General features: G+C 41.5%; 2 protein-coding genes across 5 annotated transcripts in view; both read right to left on the bottom strand.

Annotated features, from left to right (window-relative positions):
- The window catches only part of rpl15 (ribosomal protein L15), a 345,074-nt gene that overhangs the window by 29,085 nt on the left and 288,394 nt on the right, over positions 1 to 27,595 (bottom strand). The gene's annotated exons all lie outside the window — the stretch shown is intronic.
- ube2e1 (ubiquitin-conjugating enzyme E2E 1) overlaps positions 1 to 27,595 on the bottom strand; it is a 122,050-nt gene that overhangs the window by 19,395 nt on the left and 75,060 nt on the right. The window contains exons 1-3 of one of the 4 annotated variants that reach the window (XM_051955286.1): positions 13,271 to 13,408; positions 11,912 to 12,091; positions 11,072 to 11,122 (exon numbers count right to left, since the gene is read on the bottom strand). The exons of 1 other annotated variant lie outside the window; for it this stretch is intronic. In XM_051955286.1, the coding sequence (XP_051811246.1) occupies positions 11,072 to 11,122; positions 11,912 to 12,084 (224 nt within the window). In that variant the 5' untranslated portion in view covers positions 12,085 to 12,091; positions 13,271 to 13,408. Of the gene's footprint in view, positions 1 to 11,071; positions 11,123 to 11,911; positions 12,092 to 12,858; positions 13,152 to 13,270; positions 13,409 to 26,037; positions 26,778 to 27,595 lie in introns of those variants that run through there. 2 more of the 4 variants (XM_051955287.1, XM_051955284.1) reach the window with 2 other exon arrangements.

Raw genomic sequence — 27,595 nt, 5'->3', positions numbered from 1 at the left:
CAGACTCTTTATGAGGTTTGTGAATCTGTTATAACCTCACACTACATGTTTTAATCAGCCTTCCTGCAGCCAGAATCTACGTCGTCTCACACTATACAGGTCAATCAACCAGCCACCACGAGGACTGGACGGGTTTTACACAATTTTTAAATTGCAGTGGTGGTCATGTCCTCAGGGAAGACAAACAGAGAAAAATGCAAACAAAAGCTACAAAAACATCCACCCTCCCTCACTCACAAAACAATCTGGAGTCTTTCAATATGCAAACATCATTCATATCAAATATTTAACTACAACAAGCCTCTGACTTCACTCTGAGTGTATTTGACCTGCAGACTTCAAGTTTCCTCATCACACTTGGTGAAGGTGCTCATTGGACCATTGCTATCTATGATGTCATAAAATCCTACGAGGGTATCCAAGCTGTGAACAGATGAGCTCAGAGACACTTTGTCCCATTTATGTATTTAACTTGTAGTCACTTGTATTTGAATTATTCGTCTAGTCATTTGTTTGCTTGCCAGTACACAACCTGTTACATAAGCAAACCTGACTAAATAATTAACCTGAAACTGGCTGGAGGCAATTAACCTGAAGTACAGCTACTGAACGCTGACGCTGTTTTACCTACGCTACTGTTCAAAAGTTTGGATCATTAAGAAATGTCCTTTTTCTTTTTTTTTTAAAGAAAAGCCTTTTTTGTCCCCAATGGAGATGACATTAAATGAATTAGAAATACAGTCTCGACATATTTAATGTGGTAAGTGACTATTCTATCTGGAAGTAGCTGATTTTTAAATAATATCTACATAGGGGAACACAGGCTCATTTCCAGCAACCATCACTCCTGTCTTCTAATGCTACATTGTGTTAGCTAATGGTGTTGAAAGGCTAACTGATGATTAGAAAACCCATGTGCAGTTATGCTAGCACATGAACAAAAGTGTGAGCTTTCATGGAAAACATGAAATTGTCTGGGTGACCCCAAACTTTTCAACAGTAGTGTAGAACTGTTGCCACATTACACCATTATTTCAAGGAATTATGAGGAATTTACAAACTCAAAGAAAAGTCTCTCTTTTATTTATCAAAAGAAGCCACTCAAGTTGTAAAATTAAAGCTCTCTGTGCAAGATTAGATTCGAGAAAAACTCATCCAGATTACATATCTGATCAGACATTTCATGCCGACCTTTAAAACTCCACCAATCTAAGCACTGGAATTCAATTCTAAGCACTACTTGTTGCTGACAGGTTAGCTAAAATGAAACATCTCCCTCCCTTTGCTGCCTGACTAAAGCTTCCATCTGTGCAGCAGCAGCTCAGAGCTCAGCGTTCAGCTTTCAGGGCTTTCCGTGGTAACAGCAGTGTACAGGCCAGCCACTTCCTCTCCAGGGACGAGGCTTTTTAAAGCTGTGAAGAAGCAGTTCAGAAAACCTCAGCAGTCTCAAACATGCAAGCTGGTAACACACTGCAGAGGTGTGTGTGGAGACAGACCGACTCTGACATCAGCTACTGAGCAGAGGGATCATAGCACTGGCTATTTCCTCAGATGTATGATCTGCAGAACCCGAAAAGGAACAAAACATATCAAAATTATTTGATTTATAAACGGTTCCAGTTTAAAATATCAATAAGGGCCTTTATGAAACCATATCTGACCAAATCCACTCGGCACTAATCACCTTACTGTACACGGCTTCTAACTTTCCTCAGCTGTCATGAGTCTCGACCCTGGAATGTCAGGAATCCGTCTGACACCCGCGGGCAACATCTCAACAGGAGATACGGTGAATGAGAACGCAGGAGGACGGGAGGCAGCGTGGAAGATAGAGAGAATAAAGAGTAAGAGTCAGGAAGCGAGCAATAAAGAAAATCGCTGGTGGAGAGGAAAAAGGAATAAAACATGGTGAATGAAAGCAACACAGGGCGGGTGGTGGGGAGGAGGGTGAAGCAGGCCTGTGATGTCTGCAGTTCACACTTCAGTGGCAACGAGGCCGTAGAAAGAGAAAAAGGGGGCCTGCACTGCACTCCCAGTGTGGAGTATAATTAGATTTTGATAAATGACAGATGAAAGACACTGCCTTATAGTGCTCATAAAACAAACTTTGTTACAAGAGAGGCGCCGATGATAATGGAAACCAGTCAGGAGAAGTCTTTTCTTCATCAGTCAGTGTCCATTTTTAAGTGCAAGGAGGCCCGAAACTACCTTGAGAGAAAGGAGACGACAGCCAAACCGACTCATCTACGTGTGATCCATTAAGCAGCATCTGCACGGCGGAGCTGGTCGGCTCCATTCATACCCTAATGAGCAGATTCTGTGTTGGATAAATGAGGCAGAAAGAACACTAAAAATCCCCTTTCTGCACGTGCTGCTCAATAGAGGGTGTTTTCTACACAGTGGAACCAGACCAAATGGAGAGATGAAGCTTTTCTCTGCGCTGCTGGGCAAACAGGGATAAATCAGTCAGGGTGCATTCACACCATGCATGTCTGGAGCCATTTACCTCAACTATGAAGCGTTTCCTTCTTTAGTTCATCTGGTCAGGTGTGAACAATCAGCACGTTTACATGAGACCTTTACTTCCTCTTTAATTCAGAATGAAAGCTAATTCTGCTTTAAAATCTCCTTGTAAACAATTTCGAATTAAAAAGTTAATTCCGAACAAACTTAATTCCGAAAAAACTGCCTGGTTTATTCCGATGTTAATTTCGAATAAACTAATTCCTGTGTACGTTCTATTCGTGTATACAGTTAATTCCGGTCATTCTGCACATGCTTGGCTCCTCACCTAGCGATGTAGCGACGTACACATTCTGCGATCTTATCGGTGCAACAGAAGTAGTACGCCATTGTGGAGTTGCTGTTTCAAAACAACAATAAAAAGCAAAGCGAAAAGCATGCTTTTTAGTTGCTCCTCCATGTTGTTGGGGAAAAGAAATGCTGTGACAAACAGAGTTTGTTTTCTTCCGGTAAACAGGGATACGACACGTCCACTCCGTGTCCAATCAGAATCCTTTCCAACACCCAAACGTGCAGTCCATGTGAACCTTAATTCAGAATTAATGTTTCCATGTAACCGCAAAACTTTAATTGTGAATGAGTTGATTACGAATAAATAATTACAAATTAAAAACTTCATGTAACCACAGCCCATGTCTCTTAAATGTGGGTGCTACTGAATAAACAGAGCCTGAAAATGCAGAAGTCTCATCGTATTCCAGGAGAGCAGGAGCACAGCTAATTGAAAACGCACACTGATAATGCTGACATCTGAAACATGGCCATTCAGTCTTTTCTATACATCTTACCAACATGCTTGGACATATGGTTGGGCGATATTTTTAATTAAAAGGAGGCACATCCATTCTTTCTGAAACATAACTGTATATAAAGTGTAAGTTGCTTTAAATAACTTAAAAATATATTTAACCATTTCATCAGACTCGGTGGCTTTCTTGTTCTGCTCTGAAGCCTCAGTAAACCAGTTCTCCACCTGCTCCAGACCCTGGTTGGTGCGGCCCTCGTTCCAACACCACCGAGGACTCCAGTTTCCTCACATCACAAAAACAATCACTTGAGACTCGACACTGTACTTTAAAGAAAAAGCTGCTTCAATTCTGCACTTTCCTTATTGCCAATAAATCCCAGAAAAAAACAAAACCAACAATAACTTCATCTGTCTATTCCATCTGGAGCACATTCTCTCATGAAGACAAATCTTTACAAATGGCTCAAATGAATAATTTAGTTAACTTTCCCAAAGAAGATTCTGTATTTTTCAAAAACAGCTGGGACCTGCAGGTTTGAAACAAGCTCCACAAACAGGAGGAAACTGAACATTTGTTAGGGACTCTTATCAGCACTGGATTAATTCACATCTGGAGCTCTGGTGAGTATTGACACAGCAGGACAGTGGCCGTTCGAGCTGAACAATTAATCAATTTTATATCGAATTACAAACTATGCAATGAGCAAATTACAAATGCTGCAATTCAGCAAATACTGTAGATGATGCAGCGTGTCTGACCCAAGGTTTAAAGTGTTGAGTCAATGGTCTTACAGATGATGTCCCATTTTTAAGGGCATCACATGCAATAATGCATATTTTAAACGGATTACACAATAAATATTTACAGAAGCTTGAATATTAAAAGAAATGTATCACAAATCAAATTGCAATATCTGTCAGACAAATCTCAATTAGATATTTTCTCCAAATCCTGTTTTTGCATACCGGTGTATGTAAAACAAGCAAAATGGACTACAGTGTGTGTTCAAGGTAATGAAGGAACGTGTCAGCCAGTGCAACAGGGGGACTCAGTGCCACAGAGGAATGAGCTGGTTTATTAGGAACACTGAGCTAAAACTAATTCAGGCATCAGTGTTGCAGTAAATCAATGTTTGTGTAAACCATTTCAGAGAGCTGTTTAGTCAACTGTGAGCTCATTTTGGAGGCTGCAGTTTGTTATGCTCTTGCGCTGCATTACTTCACTTTGTACTTCCTTGTGTTTCTGTTACTTTGATCGCCTCATTTCAATCAATAAGGCTAGGCTAAATAACAGACACACCTCTGTGTTTAATTCAGCAGCAGCACAGCTACATCATCCAAATCAATCTCCACGTCTCTTCGACTGTGTCAAACATGAAGTCAGCATAAAAACAAACATCCATCCATCCATCATCTATACAAAGCTTTATCCTCATTAGGGTCATGGGGGGGCTGGAGTCTATCCCAGCTGACTTACGGCAAAGGGAGGGGACACCCTAGACAGGTAGTAAGTCCATCACAGGGCTACTTATAGAGACAAACAATCACACTCACACCTACAGACAATTTAGAATCACCATGGCTCAGTGGGTAGAGTGGCCGTCTCACAACCGGAGGATTGCGGTTCGATCCCCCAGCCCCTCATGCTCATGTTGAGGTGTCCCTGAGCAACACAGCGAACCCCTAATTGCTCCTGGTGGGTCGTGGTTAGCGCCTTGCATGGCAGCTTCCACCATCAGTGTGTGAATGGGTGAATGTGACATATCATGTAAAGCGCTTTGGATAAAAGCGCTATATAAATACAACCATTTACCAATTAACCTCAGCATGTTTTGGGACTGTGTAAGGAAGCACAGGGCGAACATGCAAACTCAAAGCAGAAAAATTCCAGGTCAAGAAATGAACCCGGAGATCTTCTAGCTGCAAGGCAACAGCGCTAAGAATCGAGCCACTGCGCAGCCCATAATATACTGAATATCCCTTTGGGGATTAATAAAGTTATTCTATTGTAGTGTATAACAAAAATGAATAAGATAAACTTTATTGATCCTACAGTGGGGAAAGTTCATCGTTACGGCAGCTCCAAAGGAGAAAAGAGCAGTATAAAGGCAGTACAACAATGAATTAGAAACAGTGCAAAACGCAGAGAACCTTATATACACAGAAGATGATTTTTTTTTTTAAAGAAGACTATTTACATGAGGATGAGGTTGAAAGAGTTTTTGCACATAAGTGGTATGCATATGTATGGGCAAAAAGTGCAGCAGTAACAGAGATAGACCAGTTTATAAGGCGGCATTGTAAAGTCTGACAGATGTTAATGTTGAATGTTGAATGTTGAATAAAGGACCTGCAGACTCTGTGTACCTAAACAACTAGTGTAGTGAGTGTAGGCTATATCAAGGTTTGACACACACATACCTGTTAGTGGGAGATTCATTGCTTGTTGTAGGATTTTCGTGAGATTTGTTGATTAAATCTTGGTCAATGTGCCGAAACTTACACTGCCGTTCAAAAGTTTGGAATCACCCAAACAATTTCATGTTTGCCATGAAAACTCACACTTTTATTCATGTGCTAGCATAATTGCACAAGGCTTTTCTAATCATCCATTAGTCTTTCAACACCATTAGCTAGCACAATGTAGCATTAGAACATGTGTTGTTCTGTACCCCTATATAGAGGTTCCATTAAAAATCAGTCGTTTCCAGCTAGAATAGTCATTTACCACATTGACAATGTCTAGACTGTATTTCTGATTCATTCAGTGGTATCTTCATTGAAAAAAACATTTTCTTTCAAAAATAAGGACATTTGTAAGTGATCCAAACTTTTAAACAGTAGTGTATGTCTGAATAATTTGATCAAATCAAACATTTCTTTGTATATGACAGACTTTCAAAGCTAAATCTCATGTCAGAAATCCGCATTTATCAGAAACATTTTCTCACTAAGCCGGTAGAGTCTCAGAAGGCCTCAGTGGAAGCAGTTAATCCAGGACAACACGGGGGGTTTGGGGGTACAGCCAGCTACAGAGCACATTTTGCTAAAGTTGAGATTATGACGCACACGCAGCACACACGCTGCGAGCGTTGAGTGAAACAGCTCCCGGTGAAGCCTAAAGCTCTCCTGTGGCCACACTACATCGTCTAAATGCTTGTTTTGGGTCTTAGCTGCGTAACTCGCGGTTTTTGAGCTCGCTGCCATGCAATCAGCTCGCCTTTAAGGTCTAGACATCACGACCGGGAGTTCAGACATCCATTTTACAGGCAATAATCAACAACAGGCCTGTCATTACTTTAAACTGGGGGGAAAAACATCTTCAAAAAGACATCAAGTGTGCCGGACTCTTACACCTCTGTTCAACTCCTGGCTCTGCTCTGTGATCTGCGGCAAGGCCGTGCTAACGCAAGATTGCTTCACTTCAGTGACACAATACAGCTTATCCAAACACAAAATGCACAGCAGAATCAGGTCTGAGGTGTGTGTGTGTGTGTGTGTGTGTGTGTGTGTGTGTGTGTGTGTGTGTGTGTGTGTGTGTGTGTGTGTGTGTGTGTGTGTGTGTGTGTGTGTGTGTGTGTGTGTGTGTGTGTAAAACACATCTGCAGCATACAGCATGTTAGTTGATAGCAGGAGACGTGTAGGAGCCGTACCACATGTTGCACACATGCTGAACATTCGTTTTCATGACACCTGTCTAAACCTGCCAGACCTGATCCAAAGACGGATCACACAGACCCAACCCGGCAAACAATAAAAGCTGTTTCATAGGTTCAAGATCTGTTTTCTCTTCCAGACCGGACCCTCACTAGGAATGCTAACCTGCTCCTTCTGGGCTCAGCTCTGACACCTAAATGAACAGAACCAGACAAAACCCTGCAGCTGGTTACAGGGTTTTTTCTTTTGTTTTTGTTTTTTGTTTTTCCCCCAAACCAAGCAGTCTGGAAAAAGCCCGGGAAAAAAAAATGACATACTTGGAATAAATTACCTTTTTCGGTAATACAAACATATTGTCATGAGATTCAAAGGTGGGTTACATAGCTTTCAACAGGTGTGGTAATCATGACAAACCTTTGATATCTGATCTACTACCCTTAATGAGACATCTGCTGCTCGCTGTAGTTTCTTAAGCTAACATAGTAACAGCTCATACACTTAATAGGTTAGTAGGCGACCATCAGTGTTCTGTCTGAGACAATACAACAAAATCTGTGTAAGTTCACTGTGTGTGCAGAGCTTTGAATAAAGAACTTATGTTGAACTACTTCACCCTGATTGGTAATTGTTTGGCTGCAAAGGGAAAATGCAGCAAAAATAAAAATTCTAAAAAAACAAGAAGAACAACAAATTGCCTCAGGGTAAAAGACAGAAGTGTTCACTCAGAAGTAGAACATAAAGGTCTGGCTGCACCTCACCATCACTCTGCTTGTCTGTACTTTATATATATATATATATAATAAAACAATCACAATTATCATGGTTGGAGCGAAGCCAAGGATGCGGTCACTGTGTGATACTGAGATAGTGACAGAGGAGCATTTGCATGCAGGGAGGTCAGCGCTGTGACCAACGTAGCTCATTCACCAAAACAAAGAGCTGTATTTGAACAATCCAAATCCTCAGCAAATCTTAAAACAGTCAGTGTGTGGGTCGCCACCTGGAGGTTCCTGTTGTTTCCCAGAGCGAAGAGGAATTTGAAAACGGAAGGTTTATATCTGCAGTCCAGCGACTCACATCAGACTATCCGTTAAAATAATCACAATATGATTTCGTTGGTGTATAATTCAGCCTGCAATGAAGCTTTCAAAAAGAATGTATGTTCCCTGTTCTGTCTGTCTGTCTGTCTGCAACATTACTCAAAAATCGACCAACGGATTTAGATGACATTTTCAGGGAAGGTCAGAAATGACACAAGGACCAATTAGACTTTGGCAGTGATGCGGCTTATAGTCTGGATCCACGGATTTGTTAAGGATTTCCGTATCATTGGGAAAAAGTGTCATGGCGTCACTGTAACTATGACGACAAGTGAAGACTACATCACGATTGCGATCCTACTACAAATCAACCGCTGCAGACTTATCAAGACTTCTCCATCGAAAATGATACAAAGAAAAATTTATTAAATTGTCATGGTGTTTCCGAGTCCCATCAATTCCCAACACCCATTACATGCTTTTATTTCATCCCGTTTAGATCACTGTCATGCACTTCATACTTGTTTAAATCAATCCTCTTTTAACCGTCTTCAAATAGTCCAAAATGCATCTGCTCGTCCTTTAACAGGAACTAACCGCAGATCCCACATCACCCCAGTCCTTTCTTCTCTTCACTGGCTCCCCATCGATTTTCGCGTACATTTTAGAATACTGGTGATTACTTTTAAGGCTTTACACGGCCAATCACCACAGTATATCTCTGACTTCTTTTAGCCGTAGGCCCCGAATAGAGCTCTCAGGCCAGACCAACAAAAATGACTTGCTGTCCCTCATTCCAAGTATAAAACCAGCGGTGACTGTGCTTTCCAAGCTCTCGCACCAAAACTGTGGAACACTGTTCCTCTACAGCCGAGATCGGTCGACTCCTGTGGAGCCAGCTGAAATTTTTTTTATTCCGACAGGCCTTTTGTTGACCTGCAACTGCTTTATCTTATTTATTGTTTGAGGCACTTTATTTTCACTGATGCTCCCCCGTTGTAACAGTTTAATACCTTTAGCATTATTGTTTTTGTTTATAATCCGTGTTTTGTTTTTGTCGTAAAGCACCTTGTGATTTTACATCCGTGAAAGGTGCTAAATGAATACATTTTACTTACATATTTAGGTCACACAATTCAGCATCTGTACACAACACACACATGCATAACACACTCCTGTGCTCTGCGCAAAGTCATTTTGTTTGTGGGTGAATCCAATCTATAGTGCCGTGATTTCTGCCATAATTATTTCATGGTACAAAGACTGAGCAGCCTTGGAGGAGAACTGTGCTCTCCGAGTGCTTTTCTTGTTTCTAATTGGTAAACTGGCATTCACAGTAACTCTAACACGACATGAATGCTGCAGTAGTAGTAGACTGCTGCACAGCCTTGAATCCTTAATGGTGATGATTACTACGACCCAGATCTGAGGGCCGGGAAAATTCATCAATGACAGCAATTAATCCGGGGGTGATTAATGATGAGGTGATCATCAAGATTATACTGAACAGGAGCACCCACTCTGTTAATTTGTTGCACAGAATGCAACAGTACAGACACCAGCATTGGGAGAACACTGACCAGACAACAGAGCATTTCATACAAAAATAACTAATCAAAACAACACAAAAATAATAAAAAAAGATAAGACAAAAGACTTGTTTCTTAAAACAAATACAATGGGATGCTGTGATTGCACAACATTAAAGAGGTTCAGGCCAAGTGGCACAACCAGAAGGAAAGTATAAAAGTGTCTAAGTTAGAAAGACCTCTACTGGACGCCATCTCGATCTAAAAATATGCATTTGGAGTCTGAGTAAATAAGTTATCTTTTCCATGTCATAGAGTTCTTTCACTTTTGGAATCCAGGTTTAAAGAGAGGGTGGCTCTGTTCTCAACCAGAAAATTGGAATGCATTTCAGAGCTGCTGCAAAAAAGTATGTTCAGAAGGTACATCTCTGCTCGACTTTGTACCCCAGGTGATGTCATCTTTATTTGCAGTTTTGACATAAAGACAAACGACAAAGACACATCTTAAACATGGAACGTTTTTTTCATACAAGAAACTGTACAAAAAGTTGAAGCAAAAGAGAGAAATTAGCAGAATTTGTACTGCAATCAGGAGTTACTGAAGGACTGAGTAAGCCCCATTACAAATCTGACCACACACTCGACACTCCCCCAATAAAAGGAGTCTGCTGAAATGTGAAAGGAGCAGGCAAAGCTCTGTAGGCAAATGGTCAACCTTGTAATCCGTGTACAATTTAGTGGAGGAGTCTAAAGATGAGCAAACAAAAAGCACATTTAGCAGCAGCTTTAAAAAGCAGACATTCAGGCTGCCATTACCTTGATTTCTATTCGTCCTTTGATCAACTACACGTACAAGGCAGCGAACCAAAAGATATTTTTTTCTATTCAGGCAAACAGACTGGGAAAAGGCTGTTTTTCATGAACATGAGTGAAGGGATATGTGCATTTGTAACAGGGTCAGTAGTGCAGCAGTGGTCGTAGGTTAAATATATATGTATTATTGCATTAGTAATATATAATATACCACATGTTTGATTTTATTGTTACTATGTTTATTGGTATAACTACACAAAGTCTTGTCTGTCTCTCAGTTGTTGTGTGTAATCTTTGCTGGGGGGTCCCTGCACCCCTACGTACACTTTCAGTCACCTCACCCCGTCCTATAAATGAGCTTTCCCCACCTCTCTCCTTTTGTACATGTGCTCTTAGGGAGAGGTAAGCCAGATTGCGCAGTTGTTTTAATGCAACATAATTCTATTTATAAGTTCACTTTCCATTCTAATATGGTTACACATTATATAATTTCTGTAGGAATACAAGTTTTGTGTGACGGAAGATTTTGTGTGTCTTTTTTTTATCGACTGTAAAGGGCTGTAATAAATGAATAAACAGATCTATGTGCCGGCTGAATTGATACAATGCAGAGAAGAGAAGCCACTGGTTACACATTAACAAACAGCAATCTTCATTTAAGACCAAAAGAACAATAATCACACCGCCTTAAAAGTCACACGTCAAACAGCCGAATGTTTCAATACCCTCCATAAACAGACACAGAGCGCTCATTCACTTACCTGCAGTTTGGTGGTGGATCCAATGTGATGTCAGCCAGTTCCTTCTGAATTCTGCAAAGGCAAAAAAAAAGGTCAAAAGTTGTAAATTTATAGTCCTGTAGGAATAAGAAACAGCTGCTTTGCAGCTATCCATCCATTATCTATACATCGCTTAATCCTCGTTAGGGTGGTGGGGGGACTGGATTCTATGCCAGCTGACTTAGAGTGAAGGCTGGGGACACGTTGGACAGGTCACCAGTCCATCACAGAGACAAACAATCACACTTAGTGACGATTTAGAATCACCAATTAACCTCAGCATGATTTTGGACTGTGGGAGGAAGCCAGAGAATCTGGAGAAAACCCACACACGCACAGGAAGAGCATGCAAACTCCATGCAGAAAGATCCTGGGAAGGCCAGGATGTGAACCTGGGATCTTCTAGCTGTAAGGTGAAAGTGCTAACCACCAAGTCACCTGATTCTGTGTCAAACTACAGTCTGAAGAATCATGAGGAGCCTTCCGATGTCCTATGTTGGTCAGGACATGAAAAACTCTCTTGCAGTTGTGGAGTGATGCTCTTGGTGTCCATGTTTTCTAGCTCCCGCTCAACTTGTCACTTTTAAGTAGGACAAACTCACAACTTACAGGGGGAGGTGGCGAACCCTCGTTAAAGAGGAGAACATGCAGAATTTACAAGCAGACATGGAGCCGTGAGCCTTCAAGCCGCTCACTGCAGCCAGGTGTAAAATAAGACTTTAAATGGGGGTAAAACTCCAAGCTGGAGCCAGTCCTGATCATTTTGTAGCAGAGCAGACTCTCCCCCACAACACACCCGACTCCAGCCTGCAGCTCTCTCACCTCTTTGCGCTGGTCGACAGGAGTTTGGAGGTCTTGCTCATGCTGACTTTGCTCTCTCGTTTCTTGGGGGGGTTCGCCTCTTGCTGCTGCTGCTGCTGCTGCTGCTGCTGATGGTGAGTTGAGGATGAAGAGGAGGAAGAGCTTGTGCTGGCACGGGAATCTTCATCCGACATACCGAGCCTGAGGAGCAGACAGGAGCACAAGATTTACCTCCTGCCCCCAAAACATCATTCCAAAAAAGCTGACATTTAACTGCAGAACTTTGCTAAAGGGCAAAGCTGCTGCAAGACTTGGGATCTGTCAGAAACCTCCAGGTTGCACTGCTAAACTCGGCATGCTTCCAGTACAATAATACTGCAATAAAACTGCACTTTCTACAACTGATGTTTTCCACTTGGATGCCCGTGGGCGGCAGTGAGCTGTGTGAACCAATTTAAGTTGAAATTTTATTGATTACTAGAAGTGTGTGGTGGTGTGCCGAATTTAAGTCCATTCCTACACAATCCCACGGAGTGTGTCACTGAGTGGACAGAGCTGCTGACAGGCGCGATAACTTTAAATTCGTGGATTTTTTACCGGATTCTTGCGCATCGCTTTATACATACGTATGCGCTGTATAGCCTGCAACTATGAATCCCAGCAGTCACGGACTCCATAAACGCTTCCGTCGTTTTAACTAGCAGGCCTGGACTAGACGTTGACCCGAGTTAACTGGTTCCTCCGGTTTAAATCCAGCCTCTGTGGCTCATATCGAGGAACTTATCGCTCTGATCGGCGGAGCATTCTCCTCTTTCATAATGCTCAATAGTGACCTCCGCTAATGTTTGCAGTAGGGCGGTATTTTTAGCCCTGTGGGGCTGCGACAAAGGAAATGATTTGGTGAAATAGTTGGTGTGGAGGCCTCGTTGTGGCCGACAGCACGGAGCGATCCGCGGCCACACACACACCTCTGCTGCCGATGGAGCCCAGTGGGTCGGAGTGGAAAAGCAGAAACACATCGACGGGGCGATGTCGCAGTCGGCAGGGAGCCCGACACTACACCTCAACAGTCCCCAGCCCGGTCAAAGTTTCTCCTGGAGAAGTGAGAGGACTGACGGGGTCCTGACAGACCGCTGCTGCCGGGTTAGAGCCGCGACACCGCGTTAAAAACAAACACAACACGCCGTGAAAGGTTTTAAAGCTGTATCCGTCGACATGCAGCTGATCTCAGAGCAGCCAGTCACAGGATGGACCGACTCCTACAGTCTCCCCTGATGGCAACGCGGACACAAATTCATCCCCCAAACCCTCCCCAACACACCAAGCGCACAAAGTGTTTCAATATTAGACGCTGTAACACAAAGCAGCCGTTTTAGATACCTTTCTTTGTGTGTGTGTGCAGCCTGTACGTGTGTGCCTCCGCCGCCTGGACGCACCAGTGTCAAGTGTGTGACAGCAGGACAGCTGCAACCTCCGGCCAGGTCTGAAAATAAAAGCACCGAGAGGCTGAGAAGACTATGTTTAAGACGGACTGTATACCACTGATTAATGGAATCAGATAAGATATTCCTTAGTGGTCATATGTAGGAGCAGCAAAAAAAAAAAAAAAAAAATACAGACAGCCTGACGATTGGAGTACCTCAAGATACCTTACAAAATTAATGAAAAAAAAGAAATACAAGTTGCTTAATATCAGTCAATATCACAGAGATAATAATAATAATAATAATAATAATAATAATAATAATAATTAAATGAATAAAAGACTAATGTATACTACCATTAAAAAGTTTGGGGTCACCCAGGCAATTTCATGTTTCTCACACTTTTATTTATGTGCTAACATAATTACACAAGGAATTTCTAATCATCAATTAGCCTTTCAGTATGATTAACACAATGTAGCATTACAACACAGGAGTGATGGCTGCTGGAAATGTTCCTCTGTACCCCTATGTAGATATTCCATTAAAAATCAGCCGTTTCCAGGTAGAATAGTCATTTACTACAATAACAGTGTCTAGACTGGTTTTCTCATTCATCTAGTGTTATCTTCATTGCAAAAAACAAGCTCTTCTTTCAAAAATAAAGACATTTGTAAGTGAGCCCAAACTTTTGAATGGTAGTGAATGTTTCAAATGTTGCAACGTCCACATTAATTGACACGTATATATGTTTAAATGACATTTTGTGATGTTAAAGTATTTGTTTGGTCTTGAAAAATCCAGCAGAGTTTCGTAAGGGTGGTCAGGCTGAGACCATTAATCATATTGGGGTGCCAAAATGCATTGTTAATTAAATGATTTAGATTTTTCCGGCACACATCAGTATGCGGACTGCAGTGGTTAGCAGTGTCACCTTGCAGCAAGAAGATCCCTGGTTTGCATCCTGGCCTTCCTGGGAACTCTCTGCATGGAGTTTGCATGTTCTCCCTGTGCATGCGTGGATTTTATCTGGGTAATCCAACTTCCTCCCACAGTCCAAAAACATGCTGAGGTGAATTATAACTTTAAATTGTCTGTATCTGTAGCCCTGTGATAGACTGGTGTCCTGTTCAGTTTGTCCCCTGCCTCCACCTTAGATCAGCTGGAATAGACTCCAGCCCCCCGCAACTCTAATGAGGATGAAGCGGTGTAAAGATGATGGATTGATATCAATCAGCAATGCAATGATTTCTTCAGTCTTTTTAAATCACTCACTCTTACCACTCACTCATACAGACAGACCACCATGTAGAACAGCTTGAGAACTCGTATGAAGTATAATCAATTTTTTATATAACCCTAACCTTAAACCTGAAATTGTGACTTAAGTTTTGTTTTTAAAGCTCAGAGGATAATTACCATTTAAATTCCACTGGATAAGACCCTAATGTCAGAAACATCCTTGTCTTGCTCAGGTCACCCTACTAGTTGAGACCTCACTGTGTCCATCCGGATGCTGGTTCTTGGTTTTTATCTGCAGGTTCAGAGTCAGATTTCAGTGTTCAGCAGTTTGTTTCCACAGATCTGTAAAATAGGTTTCATCCCTGCTGTCTGTAAAAGTCTGTACAACAGGTTTAACTAAATCCACAGCTAAACCTAAATCATTCACACAGGAAATATATTTTAAAAACAGACACATTTTAGTTCTTGACATTGAGGTTGTGTCTGCCTTCCGATAAAGTTACAGTCAACTCATAATTTTTGTCCTAAGCTCAGCGACAGAATTTGAAAATGAGTTTGTGGGTTTATCTGTCAAAATGACGTGTGTTTCTTGTTTAGACTATGGTGCTTATCTGGTACTCAATCATCTACAGTTTAACAATCCTACAATTTAATTCATCTGACGCATTTATTCAAAGCAACATACATCTGAGAGTAGATGCAACACAAGCAAGGATCTAGTCAGGAGAAAACAACCTGGATGAGAGCCATAATACAAGTTAAAGTGTGATAATAGGACCGTGGTGTCTACAGGCAGTGTGGATGGAATAGAACATCTGTTTGCATCTCTTAGATTATTGTTGCTGTGTGTATACATTGATCAGCTGGTCTCAGTAGCAGACTTTCTCACTGAGCCCAGACAGACGGTGGGTTTTTGTGCTGGCTGCCGTTTCCTGCTGACTCGGTGCTCTTATTTGTCAGGGCGGAAAGCTGCTCTCTGTTTCACGGTGAGCTGCGGTAACTTGACGCTGCCGCTGGATGAAGCGTGATTCTGTCCGGAAGTGTTGGTCCAGCAGCAGATAGACGTCCTGACATTGTCATGTAGATTTAGACATTTCACTGTATAACCACCGCAGGCACAGAGCAGACGGGCCGCAGTGTTTGAACAGAAACGGCCTCAGTTATGTGGAGACAGTGCAAGCAAAAGTCACAAACAATGAGACCATTATTTAAAATAAAGGCATTTATTTACTCACTCCATTTTATTTTCTACGTATAGCTAATAATAAATGCACATTCTTCTTTCCATTCTGTTTGTTTGAGCTTTTGTTAGCTGCAGCAGTTTTTCAAGCTAACAGCTGAAAATAACAGTTCACTCCTAAATTCAGCCTGTTTAGCCGTCTTAAAAAAGAGCACTTATGACGCCATTTAGCAGCTATCAACCAGTTAATTCTAAATAACTGTGCATAAAACACATTGGAATGGTGAATAATTTCTGTATTTTAGTTAAGGGACGTGATGAGACAACAAAAATCCTTCACAACCTGTTAGTGTGCCTGCTGGGAAGCAATAAACACAGGCTAGTGTTAGCCATTAGCCTGAATTACAACCCTGCACTAAAAAACAGAGCAACCCAGAGCTGAGTGACAGATTTAAAAGGCTGTTACAGCCTTGATAAAGTGGCCTTACATTGGAAATGTATTGCAGGTTAAATAAACATTAAACAAAGTGGCTGCAGTAAGAGGTGGACACTTATTAAGTGGCACTTTTATGGAATTTTCAGAGCAAACTCTCCTGGGATTCAGAGCTAGCTTCATGTCATTCTCATTTCTCCATGTAGGAATTTCTAATCCATTTGAAAACGTCACATATCACTTCCCAACAGCTGATGACGTGTCCATTATAAATCAGATATTAAATGTTGCCCCTGAGGTTTGAGCTACTGTGTTTCCTTTCGAAGATTCTGTGCAACCACATAATAAATATTGCATTTAAGCATAAATATTGCACTTGACCATGGATGTTACACTTGTAGGCATGTGCCATGATTATTCATGGGAGATGGAGAAGACACCATTGACAGCATGTGGATAAAAGCTGGGTATTTAGCTGATTTTAGGTTTGAGCAATGTGAACTGTTCACCTTCTGCAATTTAAAACATGCATGGACTCTACAGCAGTTTGGTCAAACTCATTTTAGTTCAGGTTCCACATTCGGCCCAATTTAATCTCAAGTGAGCTGGACCAGTAAAATTAGAGCATAAGACCCCTTTGTTTTAGCGCATAATAGTACATTCTGAAAATGTTCACATTAAATGAACTAGCTTTCTAAGATAAGATAAGATAAGATAAGAAAGCTTTGTTGTCATTATACACAGTGTGCAATGAAATTCTGGATGACTTTCTCCCTTTGAAACATTAAAGAAACATAAGTTAAGAAAACAAAATAACAATAAAAAATAACAAAATAATGGAATAAAAGACAAAAATAAAAATCTTTACAGAAACAAATTACAAAAAATGGTTAAGTGGCAGCATATAACAAAAGAACCTGAACTTTCCTCAAAAAAACTATTTCAAAAATATTTTTAAAAGGCTCAGTTTCAACAATATTATGTCTCAGTTTATCATTTAATACATTACAACGTACAGATCACTGTGTATCTACAAAGGCACACAACATTTAGTTACTGGTATCTGGAACTGATCAATCTAGCATTTTACTTCATGATTGAAACAACTTGCCAAGATCTAGAAATTATAAAAAAATTTACAGTTTTACAAATTTACAATTTGCAGTTGATGTCTTCTCTGTAATTTTTTTGACACTTTGCGAAGTCCGGTTGGACCCTCTGATGGACCCTTTTCGGCCAGCGGGCCCCATGTTTGACACCCCTGTTTTACAGCATCACAGCTCACCTACAGTTCTGCTCAAACATTATGAAGCTACTCGACAAGCTGGAACAACAGAGTAGCTCAGCCATGTTGTTTCATTTTGCTCCTGTTGTGTCCGGCGTATAAAACACCACATGAACAATTTAGTGAGGAACAGCACTTGATTTCCACTGAAGGGGAACTCAACAAAGTGTTCACGTTGTTTGATGTAATGACCTGTTGGGCAGATTGCCAGCAGCACTAACAGATGACTCCACACAGATGACTCATTACCTGCATGATAGCCATCATTATGCAGAGCAGGTGTTTGTTTATTCACCGCCAACTTTGACCTTTTCACTCCTATTTATCAGCTGCCTCTCACTGCAAATGCTACATTACTATCCATGCATGAGTGACTTCTCCTTTTCGGCCACATTCTTCCCCCCACGGCGTGTGAAGGAGGAAGAGAGGAGGAGGATGAAGACCCTCCCACCTCCTGATGTGTCAACCATAATTAACTCTGCCACTGTTGCTCCACTTTGCTGATTTTGCAACGCAGTCAGAGACTAAACCACAGCAAAGCAGCGTCTCCTGCTCAGAGCGAGCGGATCAGCTGCTGCGAAGAGGCCCATCAACAAGTGTTAGTTTGTTCTGTGGTTTGCTCTGTTTGCAACACACACGCTGCGGCTGCAATCACTGACACACCCCACCGCTCACCTACTGTTGATTTGGCTCACTGTCAAAACACATACACTCTCTGTCTGTCAGTGCTGTAAAAAATGACATTATGGGAGTCATAGGAATCACAAAGTAAAGTAGCAACGGACAAAACAGCAGCTAGGAGAAATTAAAGAGCACAGAGACCCGGAAATCAGTTATCATAACTCTTATCGAGAACACAAGATCCATATCTGGAGCCCACAAGGTAACATTTTGTTCTCACAAGGGACTTTGTGGTAACTTGTGTGTACAATCATTACATTGTGCATAAAAGACACAAAAATGTGTAGTTGGATGAACTCCAAAATATTACAGTGTTTCCCTTCCTATATGACCGACGAGGCGGCCCGCCTCGCTGGTATAGGCCACCGCCTCATTACAATTTTGCTGACACTGCCGCCTCACTGGTCCGCACAAAAAAAAAAAAGTAATGCTAAATATTAGAAAGCATTGACACATAAGTCTGGTATATTTGCCGCTGAAATCAACAAGTCAGAATGGCAGCCTTTTCTCGCCGTGGGTGAAGACAGCAGACACATCCCCGTTGGTCGGTAACACTCAGTTCTCGTATGACATCCCGCGAGTTTGTGTTTCAAATGTCGGTCGTTCCGATTGGCGAACAACGAGCATGGCGGACAAGAAGCGGCAGCGCTCCATGGTTTCGTTTTTCGGGGCTAAAAGCAGGTGTGTATCACAGACATATGTCAAATTAAGTATCAAAACTATTGCATGTCATCAAAATAAAGTGAGCAACGCAGTGTAGGCATCGATCTCGCTTCCTTTACTGAGTTTGCTTACCGTTTTGTTGTCCGTGGTGATACGAATTGACAGTGACTGCAAAAATGGCTCCCGTTAAAACATTTAGGCACGACAAAACCCGTTCTCACGAACGAGACAAATGATTTCAACGGAATATAAAGTTCCTAGTTTCTTTTGATAAAATGATTTATAGAGTGCCTGAAATTATATCATTCAATGGCAAAACAAATTCTGTGTTCAAATTCTAGTTCTGTGTTCAAAAAGGTAGTGTCTACAGATACAGACCCGTACCCATAGCCCACAGGCTACGGATACGGTACTTTCCATTTGCCAGACAGATACGGACCCGTACGCGAGTCTCGCGAGTCAAGAAGCTGCTAACCACTGCAAACTGTTGAAAGGTAAGCAAAGGTTAAGGTTAGGGTTAGTGTTAGGGTCAGGTTTAGGGTCCGTACCTGTAGTACCGATGCTACGGTCCGTACCGCTAGCGTCTACCGGGAGTCACGTGACCAGATCTCGCGTATCTGATTGGCAAATGGCAAGTGCCGTATCTGTAGTCCACAGGCTACGGGTACGGGTCCGTACCTCTAGCAACAACCGTTCAAAAAGGTAACAGTTTTGAAAACAGAACTAACTCCTTCAGAAAACCAGTTGTTAACCCAGAGTTGAAGTTTTCTTTCACATTTTTAAGTAAAATGACAGTCATGACATAACCTTTTATTATAAATAAAAATGAAGTGGGAATTTGGTACCTAACATGTAGCTGTTTTTAGAAAAAAGTAAAAGTCACCACTTGATTCCAGATTCAAATCCTTTGTCATCTTTTTCAAATTTGTAATAAGAACTGACGTGGCATTTTGGAATGGGAGGACATTTGGGCTTCAAAATTTTTGAAAAATAGACCCTCTCTTTTATAATTTTCTGCTACATATTCATCAATAAAGGCTTGGTTGTCTCAGCTTACACATCAGTGGTACCATTTTTATTCCATGTTTTATTTGTTGTTTGCTAACCATACTCTAATCACAGTAACAGGGTTGCTAATCCATGCTAATGTTAGCTTTTTCTCAGGAGTAGAAGCTGGTTATTTAGCTGTTACTACTGACCAAGAGGATACAAATTTACTGATGTAAAACAGTTAAGAAAAAGTCAGAAGAATTTGTCTTGTCCTGATAATATGAGGTAGAGTGAGACATTCAATCAAGGCTGACAATATTGTGAAAATATGAAAAATAGAAGAGAGGACATAGCTTTGCTCTACCCATCCTTTAAGAAAACTGTTTGATGATGGTAATTCCTGTGTATCATGTGATTCACTGTTTTCTTCTTCTCCCACCTAATAAGGTTATGCTGACAGGGATGTTGTGGGACTCACGTTGCATGTATAATAAATATTATTTCAAATATTATGTTGATTAAAAAATGTTCTTACACATACAAGAGACATCAATGAAAAAAATATCCAAAAAATGGAGATTTAAATTCCATTTTAACTGTTTTATTTGAAGGGGCTGCACAGTGTCGTAGTGGTTAGCAGTTTTGTCTTGCAGCAAGAAGATCACCGGTTCAAATCCCGGCCTGGGCCTGGAGTTTGCATGTTCTCCCTGTGCATGTGTGGGTTTCTCCTTGCACTCCAGCTTCCTCTCACAGTCCAATAATATGCTGAGGTTAATTGATTACTCTAAATTGTCTGTAGGTGTGAGTGTGATTGTTTTTCTATATATGTAGCCCTGTGACAGACTGGTGACCTGATTCTATGTAAGAATAATGTCTTTTGTGCGAATGAACATTAAACAAAACAAATAGAAAATAGAAAAAAATGTTATTTTGAAAAAAGGAGTTTAGCTGCCGCATTACCAACTGGTTTCATGTAAACTGGACACATTTCAGTGCTTGAAAGGCATAACAAAAGAAATTAAATCCTAGGCTCATTTCAGTGCTGTATAACCCAAACCCTGGACATTGCTTAAGTGCTTAACAACCTTTATATTAACCTGGATGCATCACAGCCTGTGATGGTTACATAGGACTCTGTGGCCCTAGATGTCCAGCTATCGCAGGTGAGCAGAGTGGAGCGTATCCTCGACCTTGGCTTTTCTCATTTTGTTAAATTTGATACGTGGCAAAAATGGCAAGCTAAGGTTCCAGTTTTTAGCTGTTTCAACATGCCAAAATAATAATGTAGACTCATTCGTAGGAGCACAAAAACCGGTGTGCACAGGCATATTGTCATCATATGTGCAAAGTTACAAGTGGCTTCCATGATGTCTTCATGCTGAAATTTAACAACTGAGGCTTATTTTGCTCTACAGAATGTCCTCATATACTGTGTATACACACTTTATGCTGTGACTGGTCAGCTCTGCACAGGTCAGAGCCTGTTGAACTCTTTCAAAGACAGACTGTGTGGTAATTCGTGCTGTTATCCACATTTCTAAACAACATCATCACGTCTTCACACTCTGCCCTCCAGTGTGGCTGTTCAGGCTAAATATACAGGCTGTGATTTCTAGTGTGGCCGTACAAGACGTCCTCTGTATGAGTTCTGACAGACCATAAAGCGGTGTATAAGAGGGCCGCTCTGTAAATTTCTGAAAATGATGATCTGACACCATGTCACACCAATTTGCCAGCTGTGTAGGGATGTGTTGAGACTTCTTCTTGAAGTATTATGTTTTCAGGTTGCCTGTCTGTCTCACATCTTGAGGGGATTTCTTCACTTTTATTATTATTTTTTTTACAAACAACTACTTCGAGACAAGATTGTTTTTGGCGGTCAAAGGTCACTGTAGGACACTGATTATGACAACATTGACTTTATATACACAAGCGTTCAAAGGTTTGGGGTCACCCAGGCAATTTCATGTTTTCCATGAAACTTACATCCTTATTCATGTGCTAACATAATTGCACAAGGGTTTTCTAATCATCTATTAACTTTTCCCTACCGTTAGCTAACACAATGTAGCATTAAAAAACAGGAGTGATGGTTGCCGGAAATGTTCCTCTGTACTCCTATGCAGATATTCCATTAAAAATCAGTCGTTTCCACCTAGAATAGTCATTTACTATATTAACAAAGTCTAGACTGTATTTCTGATTCATTTAATGTTATCTTCATTGAAAAACTGCTTTTATTTCAACAATAAGGACATTTCTAAGTGACCCCAAACTTTTGAACCGATGTAAAGGTGGTGTTAAACAAATCATGTTCTGATAAAACAAGCGTCGCCTTTCCAGCCATTTTTCAACACCAGAACTAAGAAACAGAAGAAAAGGCTGAGACCATGTTTCCGATTTGATCGGATACTGATCTAGTGACACTAATCTTGAATGTCCAACCTGAAACTGTGATGACTATAACAGATGTTCTGTGTCTTGAAGAGGTGTAAAGCATGCTTTAGAATTTGTAATGACAAGTGGACACTACGCCAGCTGCCTGCTGACGATCACATGATTGCGATCCTTCTACAAATCGACTGCTGTGGACTTATCAGGACTCATCCGTCGGAAGTGAAAAAAGGAGCAATTGATTAAATTGTAGGAGTGTTTCTGAGTTCCATCAATTCCCACCGCTAGCTACATATGTTATATACATTTGGTCGCGTGATTCGGTATCCGTACATAACGTACACATGCTTGTGGGTACATCTATATTTCTATGGTGCCGTGATTTCTGCCACGAATTTTTTCAAGATTTCAGCCTTCGGAAATGATACATCAACAGAGCAGCCTTGGTGCAGGACTGCGCTCTCTGAGTGCTTTTCTCGTTTGGTTTGCTATTTAACTATTTTTTCCACATTTAATGGCAACAAGCAACAGTGATGTTGTATTTTCCTTCTGTCTATGATGGCTGCCTTTTCTTGCTGCTTTTAAGAATAACCAGCTAGAGCAACTATGAACACTTCTGGTTTTGGATGTGTTCGTACAGCACATTGCAAAGCTTAGTTCTGATAAGAGTATAAGTCATGGCCTCTTGGCAAAATATGAACCAGGAAATCCAGCAGGTCTGAAGGTGTAACAGCTGCCAAAACACTGCACAGCACTTAATAACATGATGCAGATTTTACTTGTCTTTAATGGCCTGACAGTGCTGTCTAGAGGGCAGTGTGTTGTAGTCCAGAGCTCCCCGTGTTGGCTCAGGAATGAAACTGTCAGCATGAGTTTTTCCACACAATGTACACGTCAGTCTAAACACAGTCTAAGAAAATGTGTTTCCATGAGCACAAAATTATTAAAATTGGACACTTAGGAGCAGAAAACAGTCAAATGCAAATACAGAGGTACATTTCACTCAAAGGAGAACAAGATTTTGGCTTCTGGACATGATTAGACAGAATGTGGCATTGAAAGCACAGGCCGGTAGTTAAAGTGTGAGTGTGTGAAGGCTGTTTCAGGTTGATCTTTTTCTTAAAACCTCTGTTAACGGTGTCTCCTGATTGTTCCCCAAACAGAGCCCAGAGGAGAGAGGAGATGCTAATCTGAGGTGCCTTTAATTACTGCCCTGTGCTTACAGAAATAAAAGAAAGCAGCAGCAAACGTATTTCACTTCTCTGACTGCCCCAGAGATAAGGCAGTAAAATAATAAGCTCTTCGCAATAAAGATAGAAAAAAATCATCTACAGTGTTATCTCTGTCAGAGAAGCAAAACATTACAACTGGAAGATGAGTCTCCAATTATGACTGACTGAAACTGATTCAGCCACAACATCAAAAACCACTGAGAGGTGACGTAAATAACACGAATCATCTCATTTCAGTGACACTTGTCATTGTGCGGGATGTATTAGACATCAACTGAACAGTCAGTTCTTGAAGTTGATGTGATGGACGCAGGGAAAATTGGCAGCAGGAGGATCTGAGAGATGAGGACCAAACTGTGATGTCTAGATGAAAACATCAGGTGCTGTGGGCTGTTCCTGGTAAGAAGTTGTTACTCAAAGTGGTTCAGTGAAGTACAGCCAGTAAACTGGTATGTGTGGCACACAAAACTGAAAATATGAAGCTACTACTTTACTAATAATTAAGTATGATGATCTGCTGACAGACCTTCTTCAATGCCTTGCGAAGTTGCTGGATATTGGCGGGAACTGGTACACACTGTCGTATACGCCGATCCAGAGCATCCCAAACATGCTCAATGGGTGACATGTCTGGTGAGTATGCTGGCCATGCAAGAACTGGGACATTTTCAGCTTCCAAGAATTGTGTACAGATCCTTGCAACATGGGGCCGTGCATTATCCTGCTGCAACATGAGGTGATGTTCTTGGATGTATGGCACAACAATGGGCCTCAGGATCTCATCACGGTATCTCTGCATTCAAAATGCCATCAATAAAATGCACCTGTGTTCTTCGTCCATAACAGACGCCTGCCCATACCATAACCCCACCGCCACCATGGGCCGCTCCATCCACAACATTGACATCAGAAAACCGCTCACCCACACGACGCCACACACGCTGTCTGCCATCTGCCCTGAACAGTGTAAACTGGGATTCATCCGTGAAGAGAACACCTCTCCAACGTGCCAGATGCCATCCAATGTGAGCATTTGCCCACTCAAGTCAGTTACGACGACGAACTGGAGTCAGGTCAAGACCTCGATGAGGACGACGAGCATCCAGATGAGCTTCCCTGAGACGGTTTCTGACAGTTTGTGCAGAAATTCTTTGGTTATGCAAACTGATTGTTTCAGCAGCTGTCCGTGTGGCTGGTCTCAGATGATCTTGGAGGTGAACATGCTGGATGTGGAGGTCCTGGGCTGGTGTGGTTACATGTGGTCTGCGGTTGTGAGGCTGGTTGGATGTACTGCCAAATTCTCTGAAACGCCTTTGGAGACGGCTTATGGTAGAGAAATGAACATTCAATACATGAGCAACAGCTCTGGTTGACATTCCTGCTGTCAGTATGCCAATTGCACACTCCCTCAAATCTTGCCACATCTGTGGCATTGTGCTGTGTGATAAAACTGCACCTTTCAGAGTGGCCTTTTATTGTGGGCAGTCTAAGGCACACCTGTGCACTAATCATGGTGTCTAATCAGCATCTTGATATGGCACACCTGTGAGGTGGGATGGATTATCTCAGCAAAGGAGAAGTGCTCACTATCACAGATTTAGACAGATTTCTGAACAATATTTGAGAGAAATGGTGATATTGTGTATGTGGAAAAAGTTTTAGATCTTTGAGTTCATCTCATAAAAAAATGGGAGCAAAAACAAAAGTGTTGCATTTATATTTTTGTTGAGTGTAGTTTTCTGTGTCTATTCCAGTTGTTCTCTGTTTGGCTTTACTTTTTATATTTCTTTACATATTCATACAATTCCTGTACATTTTCCTTGTTTCTATATATATATTTATGTCCAGTCTGTTATTTGTATATAAGGACAGAAGTCATAAACACTTTCAATATTTTTGTATAAAGACAATAAAACTGACTCTGATTCTGATTCTAAACTACAGGTGACACTGCAGGAATTCAGGGCAGGTGTGCGGTGGTGAGACGGTTTACAGGAATGGCCTTTTAATTAGATCCCTTTAGTTATTCTGTACAATCTAACAGCTTTGATTGCAACGTTAATTTTGAGTTCACCCCAAAAATGTCCCTTATAGAGCAGTTCTTGTGATTAGACAAAACACAAAGGTTTGGGCTGACCTTAAACCACACAAAAACCACATGGAAAAACAAAACCTATCTATGCACGCTCCACCTCATAACCTCCAGGACTGGGAGGATCTGCTGCTGACGTCTTGGTGCCAGATACCAGAGGTCTGTGGAGTCGAGGCCTATGTGGGTCGAGATGTTTTAGCAGCACCAGGAGGACGAACACAATATCAGGCAAGTGGTTTTAATGTTGTGGCTGACTGGTGTACACCGTGTCTGTACTGACAGATTATCTTGAATGAATTCCAGTTGCCCAAAAATGACAAAAAAAATATAATGAAATGAAATAATGACATCAGCTGTGAAGCTTCTTTGACCTAGAAGGTTGAGTAACATTTCGCAGTCTAATCATTCTACCCTCTGTGGTGAGCCTGACAGCTCATTTCTAACTGAAAGTGGTCAGAGAGATGAGCCTCTGTGTAAACACACTGGAATCACACACAGTCACAGTAAAACAACAGACGGAGACGGGCTCTGTCACATTACAGCCAGTGTTTAATTGAGTATTCAATGAATATGTATTCTCACAAGGCATTAAATGTACAGCAAACTAACTACTATTGTCATACATGATGATGGGCTCACTCCATGCCACAACTCTGCTGGGACAGAAATAATACCTTGACTAAATGTCCACTGCATGAACACATATCCTGATGCCATGCACTAATATTGACCGTGAACCGAAAAACAACTCAAAGAAAACTAAAATCACTCACTCAGTATGAACATTTTTACATCACATGAAACAGGAATAATACACGCACGCCTTTAGATAAAGAAGATGACGAGGGTGGCAACAATGTTATAAACAATGCAATAACGATAAGAACAACAACATCGACAAGAACAATAACAGTATTAAAGCTTTTCATGACCATATCAACATTCAGTGTATTGGAAAATACAATCCCAATAGACTCTTTGTATAAAAAAGAAGCTTTTCAAGTCAGCATGGAACAAATAACAGTTCGTATTTTGGGGGCGGGGGCCGGGTGGATGACAGGGGCGGGTGTGCTTCCATAGATTTTGGAGGAGGGGAGGTGTGTGTGTGTTGTGTGTATTTGTGTCTGTGTGTGTTGGGTGGGGTGGGTGGGGTCCTGGAGAACTGGAGCTAGTCTATGTAGCGTAGCGTTTGGTCCACTGTTTGGCTATCCTGTCGTGCTCGGCTCTGTTGGTCAGGTACTGTGTGGCGATGCTTCCAACCAGAGGGTCAGCTGGAACACAAGAACAGAAAACTCAGTGACACTCAGCACAGCAAACATTACGATCTGAGTATGAACGGGGGTGTTGATCCTTCATATGGATCGGTGTCTTTGACAGATGACATGATGTAGTTTGTTACTTCTTGAAAACTCAATCAATGCTTGAAAGAAATGGGACATGGAACGCTGCTGTTTCATCAAGTCACGGCTTGGAATCACTAAGACACACCGTGTTAATGTTTCTTATAGCTCCAATTTCGTCAACCGCTGGTCGTCGTGGACACCAGCGCGGGTGTCTAAGTGTGGTCCAAGTGTTCAACATAAGGTGCAATGCCACCATCATATCAGAAGGGCGCAAACCTTTTCTAGCATGAACAGAACAGCATGTGCATCTGCAGCAACCTTTCACATCAGTCGGGTCCTTAGTGCGATGGGAGAGCAGCTTTCTGATCTCAGTACGGGCCAGTTTCAGGCTACAATTCCTCTTAAGCACTCAAAATAGCTGCTTCCCAATGATGTCAGAGATGATTAATGAAAGCAATGCAAAAGTGACAAAGGCTGCAGTTCCTCAAATGTCCACTTGAGACTGACTCCAAAAGTGAGTCAACCCCCGTAGACCTCAATATTAAAATGTCCAAATTAACAGCAGAAATAATTATGTCTACAGTCTGGTAGGAAAAATGGTTTTGGTCTCTGTATGGGAGCACATTTCTATATACCCCACGACCTATGTAAATTTTATTCAAGCTGAAAATGATGTATAAAAAGTGTGGTCGGGTTGAGTGACAGGTGGGAACTGGTACAGGACAGTTTATGGCCAGGAGATGCTT

This window comes from Acanthochromis polyacanthus, chromosome 11 (assembly GCF_021347895.1).
Source record: "Acanthochromis polyacanthus isolate Apoly-LR-REF ecotype Palm Island chromosome 11, KAUST_Apoly_ChrSc, whole genome shotgun sequence".
Lineage (NCBI taxonomy): Eukaryota > Metazoa > Chordata > Actinopteri > Pomacentridae > Acanthochromis > Acanthochromis polyacanthus.
This window is presented reverse-complemented; position numbering and strand designations above follow the sequence as displayed.